Raw genomic sequence first — 17,625 nt, 5'->3', positions numbered from 1 at the left:
CGGTGAGCCAACAGAGATCATCTTGCTTGGCCTTTGACAGGCTTGCCAAAGAGATCCAAGGGGCCCAGGAAACCCAAGCAACTTACAGTGTCCGTGGCTGCAGGCGGGCCTGCCTTCTTCGCCAGCCTCTGCATGCACTCGGCCGAAAACCGCATGCACACTTCACCTTCTTCGCAGGTCAGAACGCCTATGTTCTGGAAGGTGAAGGCCACGTGCTCCTGGTTGCCCACGTGAGAAGAGAACAGCAGGACGGTTTCCTGCACACACTTCTCCACCGTGCGCCAGGGCAAGGACGTGGCCAGTGACACCCGCTGGTAGTTGAGCGGCTTGATCTGCACATCGTCTGCAAGGAAGGGCAACAAGGTCACTGCTGCAGCAGGCCAAATGGCTCTTGCTGGGCCAGGGAGAACTGTGGGCGGGCTGCAGCCATTTCTGAGGGCGGCTCCAAGAGAGCCCAACTTCGTGCACTCTTCCCAGAAAAGTCCTACAGCAAAGGGCGTTTAGAGAAAGTGTTCTTGGGGCAGAGGTTTGTCGGGGGGAGCTGCGGCTGTGCGCCCGCCTTTCGAAGGAAGGCCCTACTTCTCCCAGCCCCTTCCAAGGAGCGGGCCGCACCCACCCGCGTCCATGGCCAGGACAAGAGCAGGGTGGCCACTGCCTTCTCACCAGGGAGAGTCACTGAGTGGTGCTTGAGCCCCCGCAGCCACTCCGCATCCAGAGGCAGCTGGAAGATGGGTTTGCGAACCGTAGCACCTTTGCCTCTTTGCCGGTGCAATTGCTCGTGGGCCGTGCAGAAGGTCCCGAGCCCCGCTACCAGGACACCCTGCACACAGCAAAGACAAGAAGGCCCATGAATAACTGCTGGGGAGAGGGAAAAAGTGATGCCCGTCAGAGTGTGGGGACACTGCTCTGTGCCCTCCCCGCTCCTGAGGCTCCCGATGGGCAGAAGAGCCACAGTCTCCCGATTTTGGCCACAGCCTCCTCCAAAGAGTTGCTAACATCCCTCAGCTAGAGAGGATGCCCGGGCTTTCCACCAGCCTTGGCACAGGCGGCACGCTGCCCGGGCGCAGGGTGCTGCCGCGGCGCTGGAGAAAGGGGTGCTGCCTGGGGCCCAGCACTCGCAGCAGGACAAAACCTTCCCGGCGCGGGGCACCGGGGCGCCAGCCCACCTTGTCCAGCATCAGCTGCTTCAGGATGTAATCGGAAACAGCGTTCCAGATACTGACGATCTCTGCCAAGCGAGGGAAGGACATGTCAGGCTTGTTTGCAAAAATGTGTCTCGTGACACCGTCTGGGACATTCACAGCTCGCCCCCAGCCCTGGGCAGCCCCCCCACAGCAGTTCCTGCCGGTCGCAGTCTCAGTGCGGCCCCTCGGGAAGGAGCTCCCCCAGCCCTCACCCTTGGTGCAGAGCCGCAGCAGCGTTGGGAACAGGGAGCTGCGCTCCGGGCTGACGGTGTCGGTCCAGGTCCAACTGGCCTCCATCCCGCTGCCCCTTGCCCTCGGCTCCCCTCTGCAGCTGAGGAGGAAGGACGCCCTTCCCCTCTCCGCACCCAAAACGCCTCAGTGGCGTAGCCCTGCTCCTCTGCCTGTCGGCGAGGGGCCCCAGCACGGCTCCGCTCCCCCCTCCTTGCCACCCGAGTGCCTCCGAAGGGCAACGGCGTGGAGCACGGGAGCAGTGCCCAGCAGCGCCCGGGCCTCGCAGGGAACTGAGGGCCCCGCCGCCCGCCGCCCCGCGAGACCTGCCTGTGATGCGGCACAGCCCCCTGTGACCTCAGCTCGTGTCATCTGGGGGCTCAGCAGGTCACTGTCAGGGGCACGGCACAGCCAGGGAGGGAGCAGAGAGATCCCCCCTCACCTCCTGCAAGACAGTCGCCTTCCTTGACACCAGTTATTTTCCGAAACGTGCTGACAAGTCCTTCAGGCTTATGCAGGCCTCTACGGGCTCGTATGGGCTTATATGGGCCTCATGCAGGCCTCTGCATGCATAGAGGCTCCTATGGTCTCACGCAGGCCTCAACAGGCTCATTCAGGCTCGTACAGACCTCTACAGGCTTGTCTGGGCTCATAAGGCCATATCAGACTGCTACAGGCTCCTGCGGCCCTCTACGGGCTCGTACAGGCTCGTAAGGGCTCGTTCAGGCCTCTACGGGCTTGTTCGGGCGCGTATGGCCTCGAATGGCCCTCTATGGGCTCGTGAGGCCCTCTACGTGCCTCTACGGGCTCATAAGGCCTCATACAGGCCTCATGCAGGCCTCTACATGCACATACAGGCTCATATGGGCTCATGTGGTCCTCTACAGGCTCCTACAGACTCATACGGGCTAGTGCGAGGCCCCATGGGTTCCTACAGGCTTTTGTCGACCTCTGTAGGCTCATACAAGCCCTTGCCAGGCCCTGCGGGCTCATACTAGCTCATGCCAGGCTCTGTGGTTTCGTATGAGGTTGTCCCAGGCTCTACAGGCTCGTACAGCCTCGCCCCAGGCTCTACGGGCTTGTGCAAGACTGTGTGGTTCTCTACAGGCTCCTACGGGCCTGTGCCGGGCTGTACAAGCTCATGCGGCCTCATGCCATGCTCTACAGGAACGTACAGACCTGTGCCACCCTCTACAGGCTCCACAGGCTCTATGGGTTCGTACAGACTCATGCCAGGCTCAGCAGTCTGGTACTGGCCTGTGCCAGGCTCTGCAGGGTAGTATGGTCTCATGCTGGGCTCTAGAGGCTCGTACGGGCCTCTGCAGGCTCTATGGGCTTGTATGGGCCCGTGCCAGGCTCTACAGGCTAGTACAGAGTTGTGCCAGTCTCTTTGGGCTCTACGGGCTTCTGCTGGGCTCTAGCAACTCGTATGGGCCTGTGAGGTGCTCTACAAGCTCATATTACCTTGTGCCAGGCTCTACGCGCTCGTATGGGCTCGTGCCTTGCTCTACAGGCTTGCACTAGTCTGTACCATGCTCTATGGGTTCATACAGGCTTGTGCTGGGTTCGTATGGGCTCATACAGGCTCCTACTGGGCTCTACATACAGTGCCGGGTCTGTGCTGGGCTCTACGGGCTCTTGCGGCCTGGTTTAGGCTCTACAGCTTCACACGGGCCTGTGCAGGTCTCCACAGGCTCGTACTAGCTCCTGCCGAGCTCTACTGGCTCATACGGGCTTGTGATGGGCACTATGGGCTCGTACGGGCTCCTGCCAGGCTCTACGGGCTTATACAGGCCTGTGCCGGGCTCTACAGGCCCATATGGTCTCGTGACAGGCTATACGCGTCCATACGGGTCTGTGTGGGGCTCTCTGGGCTCATACAGGCCTTTTCTGGGCTCTACAGGCTCATACGGGCCGGTACCGCGCTCTCTGTGCTCGTACGGGCTCATGTCAGGCTCTCTCACCACCCCCGTCCCCCAGCCCCAATGCCTGGGGTCTCAGCTATGACACCCCAGGGGACCCAGGTGTCCTGCCCCCGCCACTCCGCGCTGTGCCACCAGGTGTCGCCCTGCGCCCGCACCCCCGGGATGTCCCCAAGGACACCACGTCCAGGGATCCTCTGTCCCCAAAGAGCCCCCAGCGTCACCCCATCCCTCAGCACCCTGGGGATATCCCTGGGGCCATCCTGTCCCCAAGGACCCCCTAGCATCACTCCATCCCCCAGACCCCCCTGGATGTTCCCAGGGTTCCCCTCTCTACAGGGACCCCCGGGATCCCCCAGAGCCCCCAGGATGTCCCTAGGACCACCCTGTCCCCCAGGACCCCCCAGAGTCAGCACGTCCCCAGGACCACCAGGATGTCCCCAGCGCCCTCCCAGAGCCCCCTTATCCCCCAGGACCCCCCAGTGTCATCCTGTCCCCCAGCCCCCCCAGGATGTCCCCAGAGCCACTGCGTCCCCAAGAACCCCCAGGGTCACCTCATCCCCCAGGGCCCCTAAGTTGTCCCCTGGGCCACCATATCCCCAAGGACCCCTGGGGTGTCCCCAGGGCCACCTCATCACACAGGCCCCCCCAGCCCCCAGTGGTCCCAGTTCTCCCAGGAGCTTCCAGTCCCCACTGTGCATCTGCCCGTGTGTGCTTCCACCTGTGCAGTTTTGCACGTGTTTGTGCCGGTGCGTGTGCACGCTGTACGCCTGTTTGCATGCATGTGCACACATACGTGCACGCCTGCACACGCGTGTGCATGTTTTCATTTGGATGCATGTTTGCACGAGTGTATTTGCACACATATATCCCCAAGTCTGTGTTTGCACACGTGTGTGCACACGCGTGTGTATTCGCGTGTGTGTGTGCAAAGCGGGCTACACGGGCGCGTGTCCCGCTGCCCTGCAGCGCCCACGGCTAATTGGGATCATCTCATTAGCGCGGATTAATGGCTATCTATAGGCAGCCAGGGGGAGGGGGACGGGGCCCCGGGGGGACAAGGCCACCACAGGGACATGGCGATGTCCCCCCCCGCCCCAGGAGCCCCCCAAATCCCCTAAATCCCTTGGCCTAATCCAGGCCCTGGGCCAGGGCGGCCGGCCAGGACGCCTGGGTCCCCTCCCAGCGGCGGGGGTGGGGACGAGCCCGGATGCCTGGGTTCCTTCCTGCCCCGCTGTGGGTCCTCGGGGGGGTCGGGGGGGGGGGATGGCTGGGGGCCGCAGGCCTGAGCCCTCCCTCCTGCCAAAGGGCCCGGGAGAGCTGCGGGAAGGGCTGCAGCCCCCGGACACCTGGGGCCACCGGCTGGCGGTGACACCGGCTTGTCCCCCCCTGCACAGCACTGCACATCAGTGCCACCCGCACACACGGCCTGGCACGCGGCGGTGTCACCCGTGTCCCCACGCTCAGCCCCCCGTCCCCTGTCGGTGCCCCCCGCCTCGGCTCCTGTGTTGCCCCCCAGCCCCGCGGGGACCCAGGCGCGCGGGGGCCTCCGGCCGGTCCCCACTGCGGCCCCGCGCGGGGCAGGAAGCCGTTTCCGAGCGGGAAATGCCCCCCCGGAGCCGCCGGCTTGTTTTGTTCAGGAGACAAAGGAGCCGGCGCCGGTCCCGCACCACCGTCAGGCACCGCACAGGCGTCGGGCATCGCACAGGCGCCAGGCACTGCACAGGCGTCGGGCATCGCACAGGCGTCGGGCATCGCACAGGCGGACGGTGGTGCCCGGGCCGGGACCCACGCTGGAGGGCACAGAGGCCCCTTGTTGGTGGCATTCCCACGGGGGGGGGGGGGGGACCCCCGGGCTGAGCCCCCACGAACTCGTCACACGTGTGCCAGGCCAGGGCGTGTGCAAGCCCAGTGTGCCTGCCTGCTGGGGCAGGCAGTGCAAGCACAGCGGGGCACACGCGTGTGCAAGCCCGTGCACACACACGCGCCGGGGCAAGCGGTGTGAGGGCAGCACATGCAAGCCGATGGGTGCGTGCATGCAGGACACATGCGTGTGCAAGCCCGTGTGTGCCCATGTGCGGGGCAGGCAGGGCGCGTGCAGCGGGCACACGCGTGTGCAAGCCCACGCACACACACGCGCCGGGGCAGGCGGTGTGAGCGCAGCCCATGCAAGCCGATGTGTGCACGCACGCGGGCACGGCAGGGCACACGCGTGTGCAAGCCCATGTGGGGGGCAGGCAGGGCGCGTGCAGCGGGCACACGCGTGTGCAAGCCCGCGGGCACCAGCGGGGCCAGTGCTGCGCCCCCGGCCGCCCCTGCTGCCGCCGCCGGGCCCCGCCCCGGCCCGGCCCGCCGCCGCCGGCCCCGCTGCCCGCCCGGCCCCGCCGCCGCCGCCGCTCGGGGCCGTTTCGGCCCGTTCCGGGGCGGGGCCGCTCGGGGCCGCCGGGGCCGGGCGCGGCGGAGCCGGTACCGGGCGCGGCGGGACGGGGCGGGGGCGCGGCGGCGGGGGGGGGGGTACGGGGTTGCGTGGTGTCGCGTCGGGCTGTGCAGCCGGGGTGTCGCGCGGGGTGTTGCGCCGGGACGTGTGTGTGTGCGGGTGTGACAGCACACCCGGAGCGGCTGCGCGCGGGTGGTGCGGTTCGGTTGTGCACAGCCGGACAGTTGTGCGTCCGCGCGCGGCTGTGCCTGTGTGCGGGGTTGCGGGGGGGGGTGTGTCCGTGCGGGTGTGCGTGTGCGTGTGTGCGCGCGCGCGTGTGTGTGTGTGCGCGTGCGGGTGTGCGCACAGCCGTGCTCGCGCTTGTGCCGCTGTGCATCGTGTCCCAGCCGTGCTGGCAGCGGCTCCCAGTTCCCAGGGCACTGGGAGCACTGGGGGACGGGGGGGGCACTGGGAGCAATACGGGCGCTGGGGCTACTAGGGTTACTGGGAGCACTGGGAGCCCCGGGCTGCAGCTCTGTGCTGCGGGGGGGGGAACCAAGGAGGGTCCCGGGGGGAGACGGGGGGGGGGGCAGCAGACAGTGTCGGGGACCTGGCGAGCACCTGTGTGCGTGTTCCCGCGCTCGGGGCTGCCCGTCCTGGATGTCCCCAGGTCCCTGCGCTCGGGGCTGCACATCTTGGATATCCCCACACTCGGGACTGGCCGTCCTGGATGTCCCCACGCTCGGGACTGGCCATGCTGGATGTCCCCATGCTTGGGACTGGCCATGCTGGCTGTCCCCACGCTTGGGACTGGCCGTGCTGATTGTCCCCGTGCTTGGGGCTGGCCGTCCCAGCTGTCCCCAGGTCCCTGTGCTCGGATCTGGCCATCCTGGATGTCCCCACACTCGGGGCTGGCCATGCTGCATGTCCCCAAGCTTGGGACTGGCCATCCCAGCCCTCCTGTTGCCCAGGCTCCCAGCTCCCTGGGGGGGGGAATCCCCTTTTTGGGGTTCCTGTGCCCCCCATGGGTGCCAGATGCTTGGGTCCCCCACCCTGGCTCTCACCCCACCCAGGTGACAGCCACAACACCTTGGGGGGGGGGGGGGGGAACCTGCGTTACCTTCCCCCACACCCCAGACTGTCTCTTGCATGGGGGTGGCCTGGGTGCGCCCACCCCCAGCCTCTGTCCCCCCACCCTTGGGCTTAACCCCTTCCAGCCTGGCTGCAGCTCGGGCACCCGGGCTCACCACCAGCCCCGTGTCTCCCTAGGGTGCCCGGCGGCTGTGTGGGTGCTGAGCCCCCCACTTGGCCCCAGAGATGCTGCCGGCCGTCTTCCTCCTCCTCCTCCTCCTCCTCCTCCTCCTCCTTGGGGGGACAGGGGGGTTGGCGCTGTCCTTCCCCCGGGACCTGGTGGCCCGCAGCACCGTGGGGCTGGCAGGTGAGCGGGCGCGAAGCACGGGGCCGGGCGCGGGGTGCGGTGGCCGGAGGGGGGGGTCACACGTGCCGCTGTACCCCCCCAGGCACCGCCGCCTACCCCCGCTTCAGCGGCCTCCGGGGCGACAACGTCACGGCCCAGCTCGGCCTCGACTTCCAGCGCATGCTGCGGCTCAATGGCACCCTCTTCGTGGCCGCCCGGTGAGCGCGGCCTCCGCGAGGGCCTTCCTCCCCCTGCCCATCCTCACCGTCCCCGGGGCCCCTTGCACGCCCTCGTGTCCCCTTGCATGGTGCCAGGGCCCCTTGCACGTCCATGTGCCCTGTGCATGGCATCGGGTCCCCTTGCATGCCCCCATGCCTGGCCCTGTGCACAGCCTGTGCCCCTCGCACACCTTCTTGTCCCCTTGCACGTCCTCGTGTCCCCTTGCACCTTCCCATGCCCTCGCCGATGTCCCTGTTCGCCCTTGCAAATCCCTGTGTCCCCTCATGTGTCCCCATGCCCCTTGCCTGTCCCCGTGTCCCCCTGCACATCCCCATGTCCCCTCGCATGTCCCCGTGTCCCTTGCATGTCCCCATGTCCCCCTGCATGTCCCTTGCACGCTCACGGCCCTTCTCCCCCCAGGGACCACGTTTACGCCTTCGACCTGGGGCAGGACAAGCGGACGCTGTACCCCGAGCGGGTAAGGGGGACGCGGGGGCCGGGAGGTGCCGGCTCGCGCGGCGAGGGCGGGGCCCGGACGCCTGGGTCCCGGGCAGGGGCTGCCCGGCGCCCACCCCCCTCCTGCCCAGCAGCATCTCACCTGGGAGACGCGGGACCGGGAGAACTGCGCCATGCGGGGCAAGCTGCAGGTGCGGGGACGGGGACGGGGACGGGGGGGACAGGGGGGACAGGGACATGGGGGCATGGGACTGTAGGGGAAATGGGGACACGGTGTATAGGGGCATGGGGACACGGGGGACATGGGAGCATGGGGGTATGGGGCCACAGGGTATGCGGGAATGGGGGCACAGGCTATAGGGGTATGGGGGCACAGGCTATAGGGGTATGTGGTACAGGCTATAGGGGTATTATGGGGGTATGGGACAGGCTATAGGGGGTATTATAGGGGTATGGGGCACAGGCTATAGGGGGTATAGGGGCATGAGGTATAGGGGTGTGGGGGCATGGGGTATATGGGAGCATGGGGTATAGGGCCACAGGGTATGGGGGAGTGGGGGCACAGGGTATAGGGGGTATCGGGACATGGGGGTGTGGGGACACAGGGGCCTGGCTGCTCCTGGGGCTGGGGCAGCTGGGAACCCTCTGTCCCCATGTCCCCCTGTGTCCCCCCGCATCCCCCCCGTGTCCCCGTGCCCGTCGCGCAGGACGAGTGCTACAACTACATCAAGGTGCTGGTGCCGCGGGACGCCCGGACCCTCTTCGCCTGCGGGACCAACGCCTTCAACCCCCTGTGCCGCACCTACGAGGTGGGGGGACGCGGCGGGTGACACGAGTGCGGGGGGGCTCGGTGGCTCCATCCCCTCCAGGGAGCACGGGGTGGGGGGGGGTGATGAGCCGGGGGGGTTCTCAGCAGCTTGATGCCCTCTGGGAACATGGGGGTGGCACTGCTGGGGGGGGCAGGGGTGAGATGAGCACGTGGGTTCTCAGCGGCTCGGTTCCCCTGGGGGTGGCGATGCCCGGGGAAGGTGGCCGGGCGGAGGGGTCAGGGTGTGATGAGCAGGCAGGGTCTCAGCGGCTCACCCCCCCCCCCGCCCCCCCCCCCAGGTGGGCAGCCTGACGCAGGAGGGCGAGGAGGTGAGCGGCCAGGCCCGGTGCCCCTTCGACGCCAAGCAGAGCAACGTCGCCCTCTTCGCTGGTGGGTGCCCGGAGCCGGGGAGGGGGGGACAGGGACCCTGGGAGGGGGACGGGGTCCTGGGGTGGGGACAGAGACCCTGGTGGGGACAAGAACCTGGGCGGGGGACCCTGGAGGGGACAGCAACCTGGGAACGGGGATCCCAAGGTGGTGGGGGGGCCAGCGTGCGGCGGTCCCCGCGTCACCCGCCGCCGGCCCGCGCGCCTGTCCCGCAGACGGCAGCCTGTACTCGGCCACGGTGGCCGACTTCCAGGCGAGCGACGCGGTGATCTACCGGAGCCTGGGCGAGGGCGGCCCCCCCCTGCGCACCCTCAAGTACAGCTCCCGCTGGCTCCAGGGTACCGGCGCGGGGGGACGGGGATGGGGACGGGGGGACGGGGACACGGGGTTTTGGGGTGGGCGGATACGGGGGCACAGGGGTACAGGGGGAGGTGGATGGGGGGTTGGCGTATGGGGGTGCAAGGGTACAGGGGGACGGGGTGTGGGAGTACAGGGTGATATGGGGGTACCGTGGGACGGGCACGGGGGTACAGAGGGGTACAGGGGGACAGGGCACGGGGGTACAGAGGGGTACAGGGAGACAAGACATGGGGGTACAGGGGGACAGGGCACAGGGGTACAGGGATACAGGGGGACAGGGCATGGTGGTACAGAGGGCTACAGGGGGACAGGGCACGGGGGTACAGGGCTACAGGGGGACAGGGCATGGGGGTACAGAGGGCTACAGGGGGACAGGGCATGGGGGTACAGGGGCATGGGGCATGGGGGGTACAGGGATAGAGGGGGACGGGGGACGGGGCACAGAACCCAGCTGGCTATGGGGCACAGGGGGCTGGGGGGGGCAGGAGTGGCGCCAGGTACCGGGGTCCCCCCCGGGCAGGCCACCGCCAGGGTCTCACAGCCCGCTGCCCCCCGCCAGAGCCCCACTTCGTGCAGGCCCTGCCCTACGGCCCCTACGTCTACTTCTTCTTCCGGGAGATCGCCGTGGAGCTCAGCGCCCTGGGCAAGGTGGGCGCAGGGGACACGGCAGGCACAGGGGGACACGGGGGGACACGGGGCCAGGATGAAGCCCGCGGCACCCTGGTGCCCATCCCCCTGGCATCAGGGCAGGGGTGCCCCAGTGCCCATCCCCATGGCATCTGGTCGGGTGCTGTTTCCACATGCTGACATCCAAGGGTACCAAGCCCAGATGCCAGTCCCATGGGTGTCCATGGGTGCTGATGGCTGCAGGTGCCAATGTCCATGGGTGCCAATGGCCATGGGTGTCCATGGGTGCTGGTCCACGTGCCGATGCCTGAGGGTGCCCTTGGGTGCTGGCCCTGGATGCTGGTGCCCTTGGTTGCCAGCGTCCACGGGTGCCAGCCCGGGTGCCGATGCCCATGGGTGCCCGTGGGCGCCGGCAGCCGCGAGTGACAATGGTGGCAGCGCAGGTGGCAGTGGCACGGGTGGCACGGGTGTGCCGCAACGACCGCGGGGGCTCGCCGCGGGTGCTGGAGCGCCGCTGGACCTCCTTCCTCAAGGCCCGGCTCAACTGCTCGGTGCCGGGCGATGCCGTCTTCTACTTCGACGTGCTGGAGGCCGTGACGCCCCCCCGGCGCCTGCACGGGCGCCCCGCCATCCTCGCCCTCTTCGGCACCCAGCGCAACAGGCACGGGGCCCGGCGGCCTGGGGACGGGGGGCACGGGGACGTCGGGGCACGGGGACACAGGGACCTGGGGACACAGGGACATGGGACATGGCATGGGGACATGGGACATAGCGGTATGGGACACGGAGACATGAGACGGGGGGCAGGGGGACACGGACCCAGAGACATAGGGACACAGGGCACGACGGGGACGTGGGACATGGAAATGGGGACGTGCACACAGGGGATGGGGCACAGCAGATGGGGACGTGGGTACACGGCCATGGGCACATGAGGGGACATTGGCATCTGGGGATGGGGGCATGGGGATATGGGTAGGTGGGGGACAGGGACATGGGAATATGGGGGACGGGACAGGGACATGGGCACGTGGGCACACAGTGATGGGGAGCAGGCATGGGGACGGAGATGTGGGGACACAGGTGTACAGAGGGACATGGGCACAGGGACATGGGAGATGGGGGACAGGGACTTGGGCTCACAGGAGATGGGACAGAGCAAGGGGGCATGAGCACATGGAGACATGGGCACACAGGGGACGGGCACATGGGCACACGGGAGACATGGGCACAGGGACTTGGGCTCACAGGGGACAGAGACAGGGCAAGGGACTGGGGGCAGGGGCACATGGGGACATGGGCACATAGGGGACAGGCAGATGGGGACTTGGGGAGAATGGGGCTGGGGACATGGGCACAGGGGACACAGGGACAGGCTTTGGGGCACACGGAGCAGGGATGGGTATGTGGCATGGGGACATGAGCACATGGGACAGGGGACGACATGGCATGGGCCAGGGGCTGGGCGGGAGCATGGCTGCTGGGGACACTGGCTGGGGGGGACCCGGCAGGGCCAAAGGAGCCCGGGGGTGTCCCCAGGGTGTCACCGCCGTTGTCCCCGCAGCATCCCTGGCTCTGCCGTCTGCGCCTTCTACCTGGCCGACGTGGAGCGGGCGTTCGAGGGGCGCTTCCAGGAGCAGCGGGGCTCCGACGGCGCCTGGACCCCCGTGCCCGAGGAGCGGGTGCCGCGGCCCAGGTAGCGCCCGGACGCCTGGGCCCCAGGAGGGGGTGCATGCACGCGGCGGCGGGGGGGGGGACGGACATGGGTGCTCACGGGCGCCCTGCCCGCAGGCCGGGGTGCTGCGCGGGCGCGGGTTCGGCGGCGGCGTTTGGCAGCTCCAGCGACTTCCCCGACGAGACGCTGGCCTTCGCCAAGGCCCACCCGCTGCTGCGCGACGCCGTGGCCCCCGCCACCGGCCGGCCCCTCTTCACCCGCACCGGCAGCAGGTAGGGCCCCGGCCCCCCCAGGCCAGGGCGTGCAAGAGCCTGGTGCAAAGGCGTGCAAGAGCCTGGTGCAAGGGGGTGTGAGGCTATGTAAGGGTGCACAACAGGCGTGCAAGGGTCCTGTGCAAGGGGGTGCAATGGCTCTGTGCAAGGGGGTGTGTGTGGGGGGGTGCGATGGGTCTGTGTAAGGGGGTGTGAGGGTGTGCAATAGGGAGGTGCAAGGCCTCGGAGAAAGGGCGTGCAAGGGTGTGCAAGGGCCTGGTGTGAGGGCCCCCAAAGGCATGCATGGAGGTTCAAGGGACTGGTGCAAGGGGGTGCAAGGGCTCAGTGCAAGGGCCTGTGAGGCCAAAGTGTGTGCGTGTGCAAGGGCGTGCAAGGCCCCGATGTGAGAGTGCAAGGTCCCGCTATGGAGACATGCGATGCCCTGGTGCAAGGGGGTGTGAGGCTGCGGCGTGAGCGTGTGCAAAGGCCCTTTTGCAAGGGCAGGAGAGGCTGCGGCGCAAGGGCGTGCAAGGCCCCGGTGCACGGGTGTGCAAGGGCGTGCAAGGCCCCGGTGCGAGGGTGTGTTGCGGCGCAGGCTGACGCAGCTGGCGGTGGACGCGGGCGCGGGGCCGCGAGGGAACCACACCGTGCTCTTCCTGGGCGCCGAGGACGGGCGGGTGCTGAAGGTGCTCGCGGCGGCACGGGACCCCGGGGACACCCAGGAGCCCAGTGACACCCGGGACCCCAAGGACACCCAGGAGCCCAGCTCCGAGGCGCTGCTGCTGGAGGAGATCAGCCTCTACGACCCCGGGCGGTGAGGCCCGGACGCCTGGGCCCCCGGGGCAGGGGGGCATGTTGGCAGGGGTTGCTCGGTGCTGCCTCCGTGCCTCAGTTTCCCCATGTGCAGAAGAGGGACGGGGGGGGGGGGGGTGGGAAGAGCCCATTCCTGTTCCTTGTCCATCCCAGGGCTGTGGGTGCTGCTGGGTGCCGTGGGATGGAAGGTGGCGATGGGTGTCGTGGGTGCCATGGGGTGCTCATGGGTGCCATGGGGCCACGTGGGTGCCATGGGGTGCTGCTGCGTGCCGTGGGGCCATGCAGGTGCCGTGGGGCGCTGGTGGGGGTCTGTGGGGCCATGCAGGTGCCGTGGGAGGCTGATGGGTGCCACATGGGGCTGATGGGTGCCATGGGGCCATGAGGGTGCCATGGGGTGCTGCTGGGTGCCGTGGGGCCATGCAGGTGCTGTGGGGTCATGCAGGTGCTGTGGGGTGCAGATGGGTGCCACGTGGGGCTGATGGGTGCCATGGGGCCACGTGGGTGCAGATGGGTGCCATGGGGCCTCACGGGTGCCATGGGGGGGGTCGATGGGGGGCTGAGGGGTTCCGGGGGAGGAGGGTGCCGTGGGGCACTGGTGGGTGCCGTGGGGCGCTGACGCGAGCGGGGACGGGCGCAGGTGCCGGGGGCCGCGGGGTGCCAGCCGGGTGCTGGGCCTGGAGCTGCACCCGCCAGGCCGGGAGCTGTACGTGGCCTTCGCCGGGTGCCTGGTGCGCCTGCCCCTGAGCCGCTGCGCCCGGCACGGCGCCTGCCGCAGGTGAGCCCCGCCGGCGGGGGCGGAAGGGTGGGCGAGAGCGTGCAAGGGCACGGGGAGAGCCTGGGGTGTGCAAGGGCACGAGGGCGTGCAAGGGCACGGGGGTGTGCAATGGCGGGGGCAGGGGCGTGCAAGGGCATAGGGGGATGCACTGGCGTGAGAGCATGGGCTGTGCAAGGCCATGGGGTGTGCAATGACACAGGGGTGTGCAAGGACATGCAAGAGCAGAATGGGCGTGCAAATGCAGAGGGTGTGCAAGGGAACGGGGTGTGCAAGAGCACAATGAGTGTGCAAGGGCATAGGAGGTGCCAGGGCATGGGAGGGAGTGCAAGGGCACAGGAGGGGTGCAAGGGAATGGGGGTGCAAGGGCACGGGGGTGTGCAAGGACGTGCGAGGGCCCAGGGCCGTGGCAGTGTACGGGGCGTGCGAGGGTGTGCGAGGGCCACGTGCCCGTGTGTCCCTGCCCGCGGCGCCCGGACGCCGGGGTCCCCTGGGGCGGGCGCTCAGGCCGTGCCGTGCCGCAGGAGCTGCCTGGCCGCCCGCGACCCCTATTGCGTGTGGCTGCCGGCCGGCGGCTGTGTCCCCTTCTCCGAGGACCTCCCGTAAGTGACACCGGTGGCGGCCCGGGGACACTGTGCTCCTCGGCCCCTGGCACGCGGCCTGGCCTCGCGCGGCTCCTCGCACTCGTGCGAAGAGCCCAGGGCCCCCCCCCCCGCCTCCCTGATCGCCTGGGTCCCCTCCTCACGGGGACACTGGGGGACACTGGGGACAGCAGCTGACATGTCCCCCCTGTGTGCCCAGGTCGGGCTTCGAGCAGGATGTGGACGGAGCCCCTGGGCTCACAGGGACCTGCCAAGGTGAATGGGGACATGGGGACATCAGGCAACATGGAGGGGCACCAGGGGACATTGGGGGACCTGGAGGGCATTGGTGATATGGGAGGCACTGGGGGGATATGGGGGACATAGGGGGACATGGAAGGCACTGAGGGACATAGGGGACATTGGGGGACATGGGGTCACTGGGAGACAAGGGACATGGGGGGGGCTGGGGGGCATGGGGGACATTGAGGGACATGGAGGACTTTGGGGGACATGGGAGGCACTAGGGGACATGGAGGCACTAGGCATGCTGGTGGCACCAAGGGGACGTTGGTGACATTGAGGAATGTGGAGGCATTGCGGGACATGGTGGGTACCAAGGGGATGCATTTGGGGGCCTCAGGGGGGGTCCCAGGGATGCAGGTGGCACTGGGGGAATGGGGGGGCAGCAGGGGGACATGGGGGGCATCCAGGGGGACGTGGGTGGCCCTGGGGTCCCGGCCTGACCTCCCTCTGCTCGCACAGACATGCCGACCACAGGGGACGGGAATGGGGACGGGGACGGGGACGGGGACTTGGCCCACGGTCAGTAGCACCCATCATCCCCCTGAGAACCCACTGGGTGACACTGCACGTCATGGGACCCCGGGGACCAGGGAGGGACCCGAGGACCGGGAGGGACCCCAGGGAGGCACCCAGGTGTCCTGTGCATTGGGGGGGGCCCTGGGGACCAAAGGGGGACCCCAGGGACTGGGGAGGGATCCTGGGGACCAGGAGAGACCCCAGAGACCATGGAGGGAGCCAAGGACCAGGAGAGACCCCAAGGCCCACCGAGAGACCACCGGGACCCAGGAGGGCCCCTGGGGACCAGGGAGGGACCCAAGGGCCAGGAGGGACCCCAGGGACCAGCAGGGACCCCAGGGAATGGGGGGCACCCATGGACCAGGAGTCGGGCTGGGGACCCCAGGGACGAGAGAAGGAGCCAAGGACCAGGAGGAACCTCAGTGACCATGGAGGGACCCCTGGGGACCAGGGAGGGATCCCAGGGACCAGGAGGGACCTCAGGGACTGGGGAGGGGCCTTGGGGACCAGGAGGGACCCAAGGGCCCCTGGAGGGACCCATGGACCAGGGAGGGCCCCTGGAGACCAGGGAGGGACCCAAGGGCCAGGAGGGACCCCAGGGACCAAGAGGGACCCCAGGGACCAGCAGGGACCCCAGGGAATGGGGGGCACCCATGGACCAGGAGCCGGGGTGGGGACCCCAGGGGCCTTGCAGGGGGGACCCAGGCGTCCGGGCCCGGCCCTGACGCGGTCCCCACTCGCAGGGGTGAGGCAGGACTCGCCGGGCGCCTCGGTGCCGCTGCCGGTGCTGGCGGGCTGCGTGCTGGGCGCCTTCGTGCTGGGCGCCCTGGCCGCCGGGCTGCTGGCTACCTGCTACCGGGGCCCCGCAGCACCCAAGGGTGCCGAGACCCCCCCGGTGCTCCCCGCCAGCCTCTGCCACGCGCCCGAGACACCCCCGCCGCCCGTCCCCCGCCTCTACCCCCCGCTGCCACCCCGCCACGGGGACCCCGGCGTCCGGGAGCAGCACCCGGAGCTGGCGCAGCTGCCCACCCCCGAGGCCACCCCGGAGCCGCCGGCCAAGACGCCCCGGGAGCGCGGCCATGGCACCCCGGGGTGCCCCCCGGCCCCCACGCTGGCGGCCCCCCCCAAGGTCACCCTGGACGAGCTGCTGCAGCGGCTGCACGGGCCGGGCGGCTCGGGGGGGTGGCCGGTGGCCCCCAGCCCGCCGGGGGGGGCCGGCTCCTTCGGGAAGCGGGTGCAGCCGGACGCCCCGTATTTCGGCGTGCGCCGCTTCGACGTGCCCCCCGACAGCCCGCCGCGGCGGCGGCCGCTGGCACAGAGACACTCACTGGGGGGGCCACCCGCCGGCCCCCCCGGCCTGGCACGGGGGCTCACCCGCATGCATTCGGCGGGGGCCAGCGGGGGGCTGGCGCGGGCCCCCCGGCACGGCGCCCTCGAGCGCTCGCTCTCCGCCAAGCCCCAGCTGCTGCCCAAACCCCTACTGGTCCCCTCGGCCCCGGGGAGGCCCTGAGCCACCCCGGGGACACGGGGACGTCCTCGTCCCCCCACCCAGGACAGGGCCTCGGAGGTGGCATCCAAGGATGGGGGGCCCCGAGCTGCTCTTGTCTCCCAGCTCTGGGTGATGGGGGTCCCCGTGTTCCCCTATCCAGGCGCTGGGTGATCAGGTCCCCATGTCCCCAAGCTGTCCCCAACTCCTTGCCCCAGGTGACCGGGTCCCCATGTCCCCAAGCTGCCCCAGGCTCCCTGCCCTGGGTCATGGGGGTCCCCATGTTCCTGAGCCACCCCCATCTCCCTGGGTGACAGGGTCCCCGTGTCCCCAGCTGCCCATGTCTCCCAACCCCACGTGGTGGGGTCCCTGTGTCCCTGGCCAGCCCTGTCCCCTGCCTCACGTGACAAGAGTCCCTGCGTCCCTGACCACCCCCTCTCCCTGCCCCAGGTCACGGAGGTCCCTGTGTCCCCAAGCCACCCTGGTCTCCCAGCCCCTGGTGACAGGGTACTCGTTTCCCAAGTCACCCTCATGTCCCAGCCCTGGGTGACAGGATCCCCGTGTCCCTGGCCACCATCATGTCCCAGCCCCTGGTGACGGGGGTCCCCGTGTCCCTGGCCACCATCATGTCCCAGCCACTGGTGACAGGAGTGATGGGGTCCCTGTGTCCCTGGCCATCCACATCCCAGTCCCAGGTTTCGGGGTCCCCGTCCGTCCCCAGCTCCCCCAAGGGCTCTTTCCTTTCTAATTTATTTGCCGCTTTGGGGGCCGTTGAAGCCACCGACGCAGCGCAGCCCCTCGCCGATGGCCGTGGCCACCTCGGGGCCAAGGGGGCCAGGGAAGGGCGCAGGGGGCTCACGCTGCCGGCACTCGGCTCGTCCTACCGTGTAGGACCGGGGCTCAGCCCCGTGCAGGGCCCCGGGCGCCCGCGGCAATTACATGGTTTTTCTGTGCTCCAGCGCCTGCCTGGTTTTGTCCGGGGTTCGGGGGGGCGAGAGCAGAGTGGGAGGGGGGTTCATAGGGCCTGGGGGTACCCTGGGAACAAGGGGACAAGCTGGGAACAATGGGGTGCACAGGGAACAACGCAGGGACACACGGGACACTACGGGGCCTCGGCGTGCGCGTGAAGGGGCGAGCGGCACGCTGGCTTAGCGGGACGGGGCTCATAAATCGTATGAGATGGGGGGAAGGTGGAAAAGGA

The 17,625-nt window shown here is 68.9% G+C and overlaps 1 protein-coding gene across 2 annotated transcripts; it reads left to right on the top strand.

The window, feature by feature from the left end:
* The first annotated feature begins 5,745 nt into the window (after positions 1–5,745).
* Positions 5,746–17,377, top strand: SEMA6C (semaphorin 6C). 2 transcript variants are annotated; one of them, XM_064499138.1, is made up of 18 exons: positions 5,746–5,800; positions 7,020–7,188; positions 7,271–7,385; positions 7,807–7,864; positions 7,977–8,033; positions 8,550–8,651; positions 8,950–9,040; positions 9,253–9,375; positions 9,957–10,045; positions 10,468–10,685; positions 11,589–11,720; positions 11,816–11,971; positions 12,546–12,764; positions 13,401–13,538; positions 14,060–14,137; positions 14,337–14,392; positions 14,882–14,941; positions 15,682–17,377. In XM_064499138.1, the coding sequence occupies exons 2-18, from the start codon at positions 7,068–7,070 to the stop codon at positions 16,446–16,448; spliced, it is 2,580 nt and encodes an 859-aa protein (XP_064355208.1). In that variant the 5' UTR covers positions 5,746–5,800; positions 7,020–7,067; the 3' UTR covers positions 16,449–17,377. The 2 variants fall into 2 exon arrangements, with proteins under 2 accessions (XP_064355208.1, XP_064355207.1); XM_064499137.1 differs by having other exon boundaries at positions 7,974–8,033.
* Positions 17,378–17,625: the final 248 nt, after the last annotated feature.

Source organism: Dromaius novaehollandiae, chromosome 29 (genome assembly GCF_036370855.1).
Source record: "Dromaius novaehollandiae isolate bDroNov1 chromosome 29, bDroNov1.hap1, whole genome shotgun sequence".
NCBI lineage: Eukaryota > Metazoa > Chordata > Aves > Casuariiformes > Dromaiidae > Dromaius > Dromaius novaehollandiae.
This window is presented reverse-complemented; position numbering and strand designations above follow the sequence as displayed.

Bases quoted from the DNA above. Each gene is read 5' to 3' on its own strand.
- SEMA6C (XM_064499137.1), top strand. From the start codon at position 7,068: ATGCTGCCGGCCGTCTTCCTCCTCCTCCTCCTCCTCCTCCTCCTCCTC. The intron at 7,865-7,973 runs GTAAGGGGGACG...CCTCCTGCCCAG, and splicing joins GGACGCTGTACCCCGAGCGG to CAGCATCTCACCTGGGAGAC. The intron at 11,721-11,815 runs GTAGCGCCCGGA...CCCTGCCCGCAG, and splicing joins GAGCGGGTGCCGCGGCCCAG to GCCGGGGTGCTGCGCGGGCG.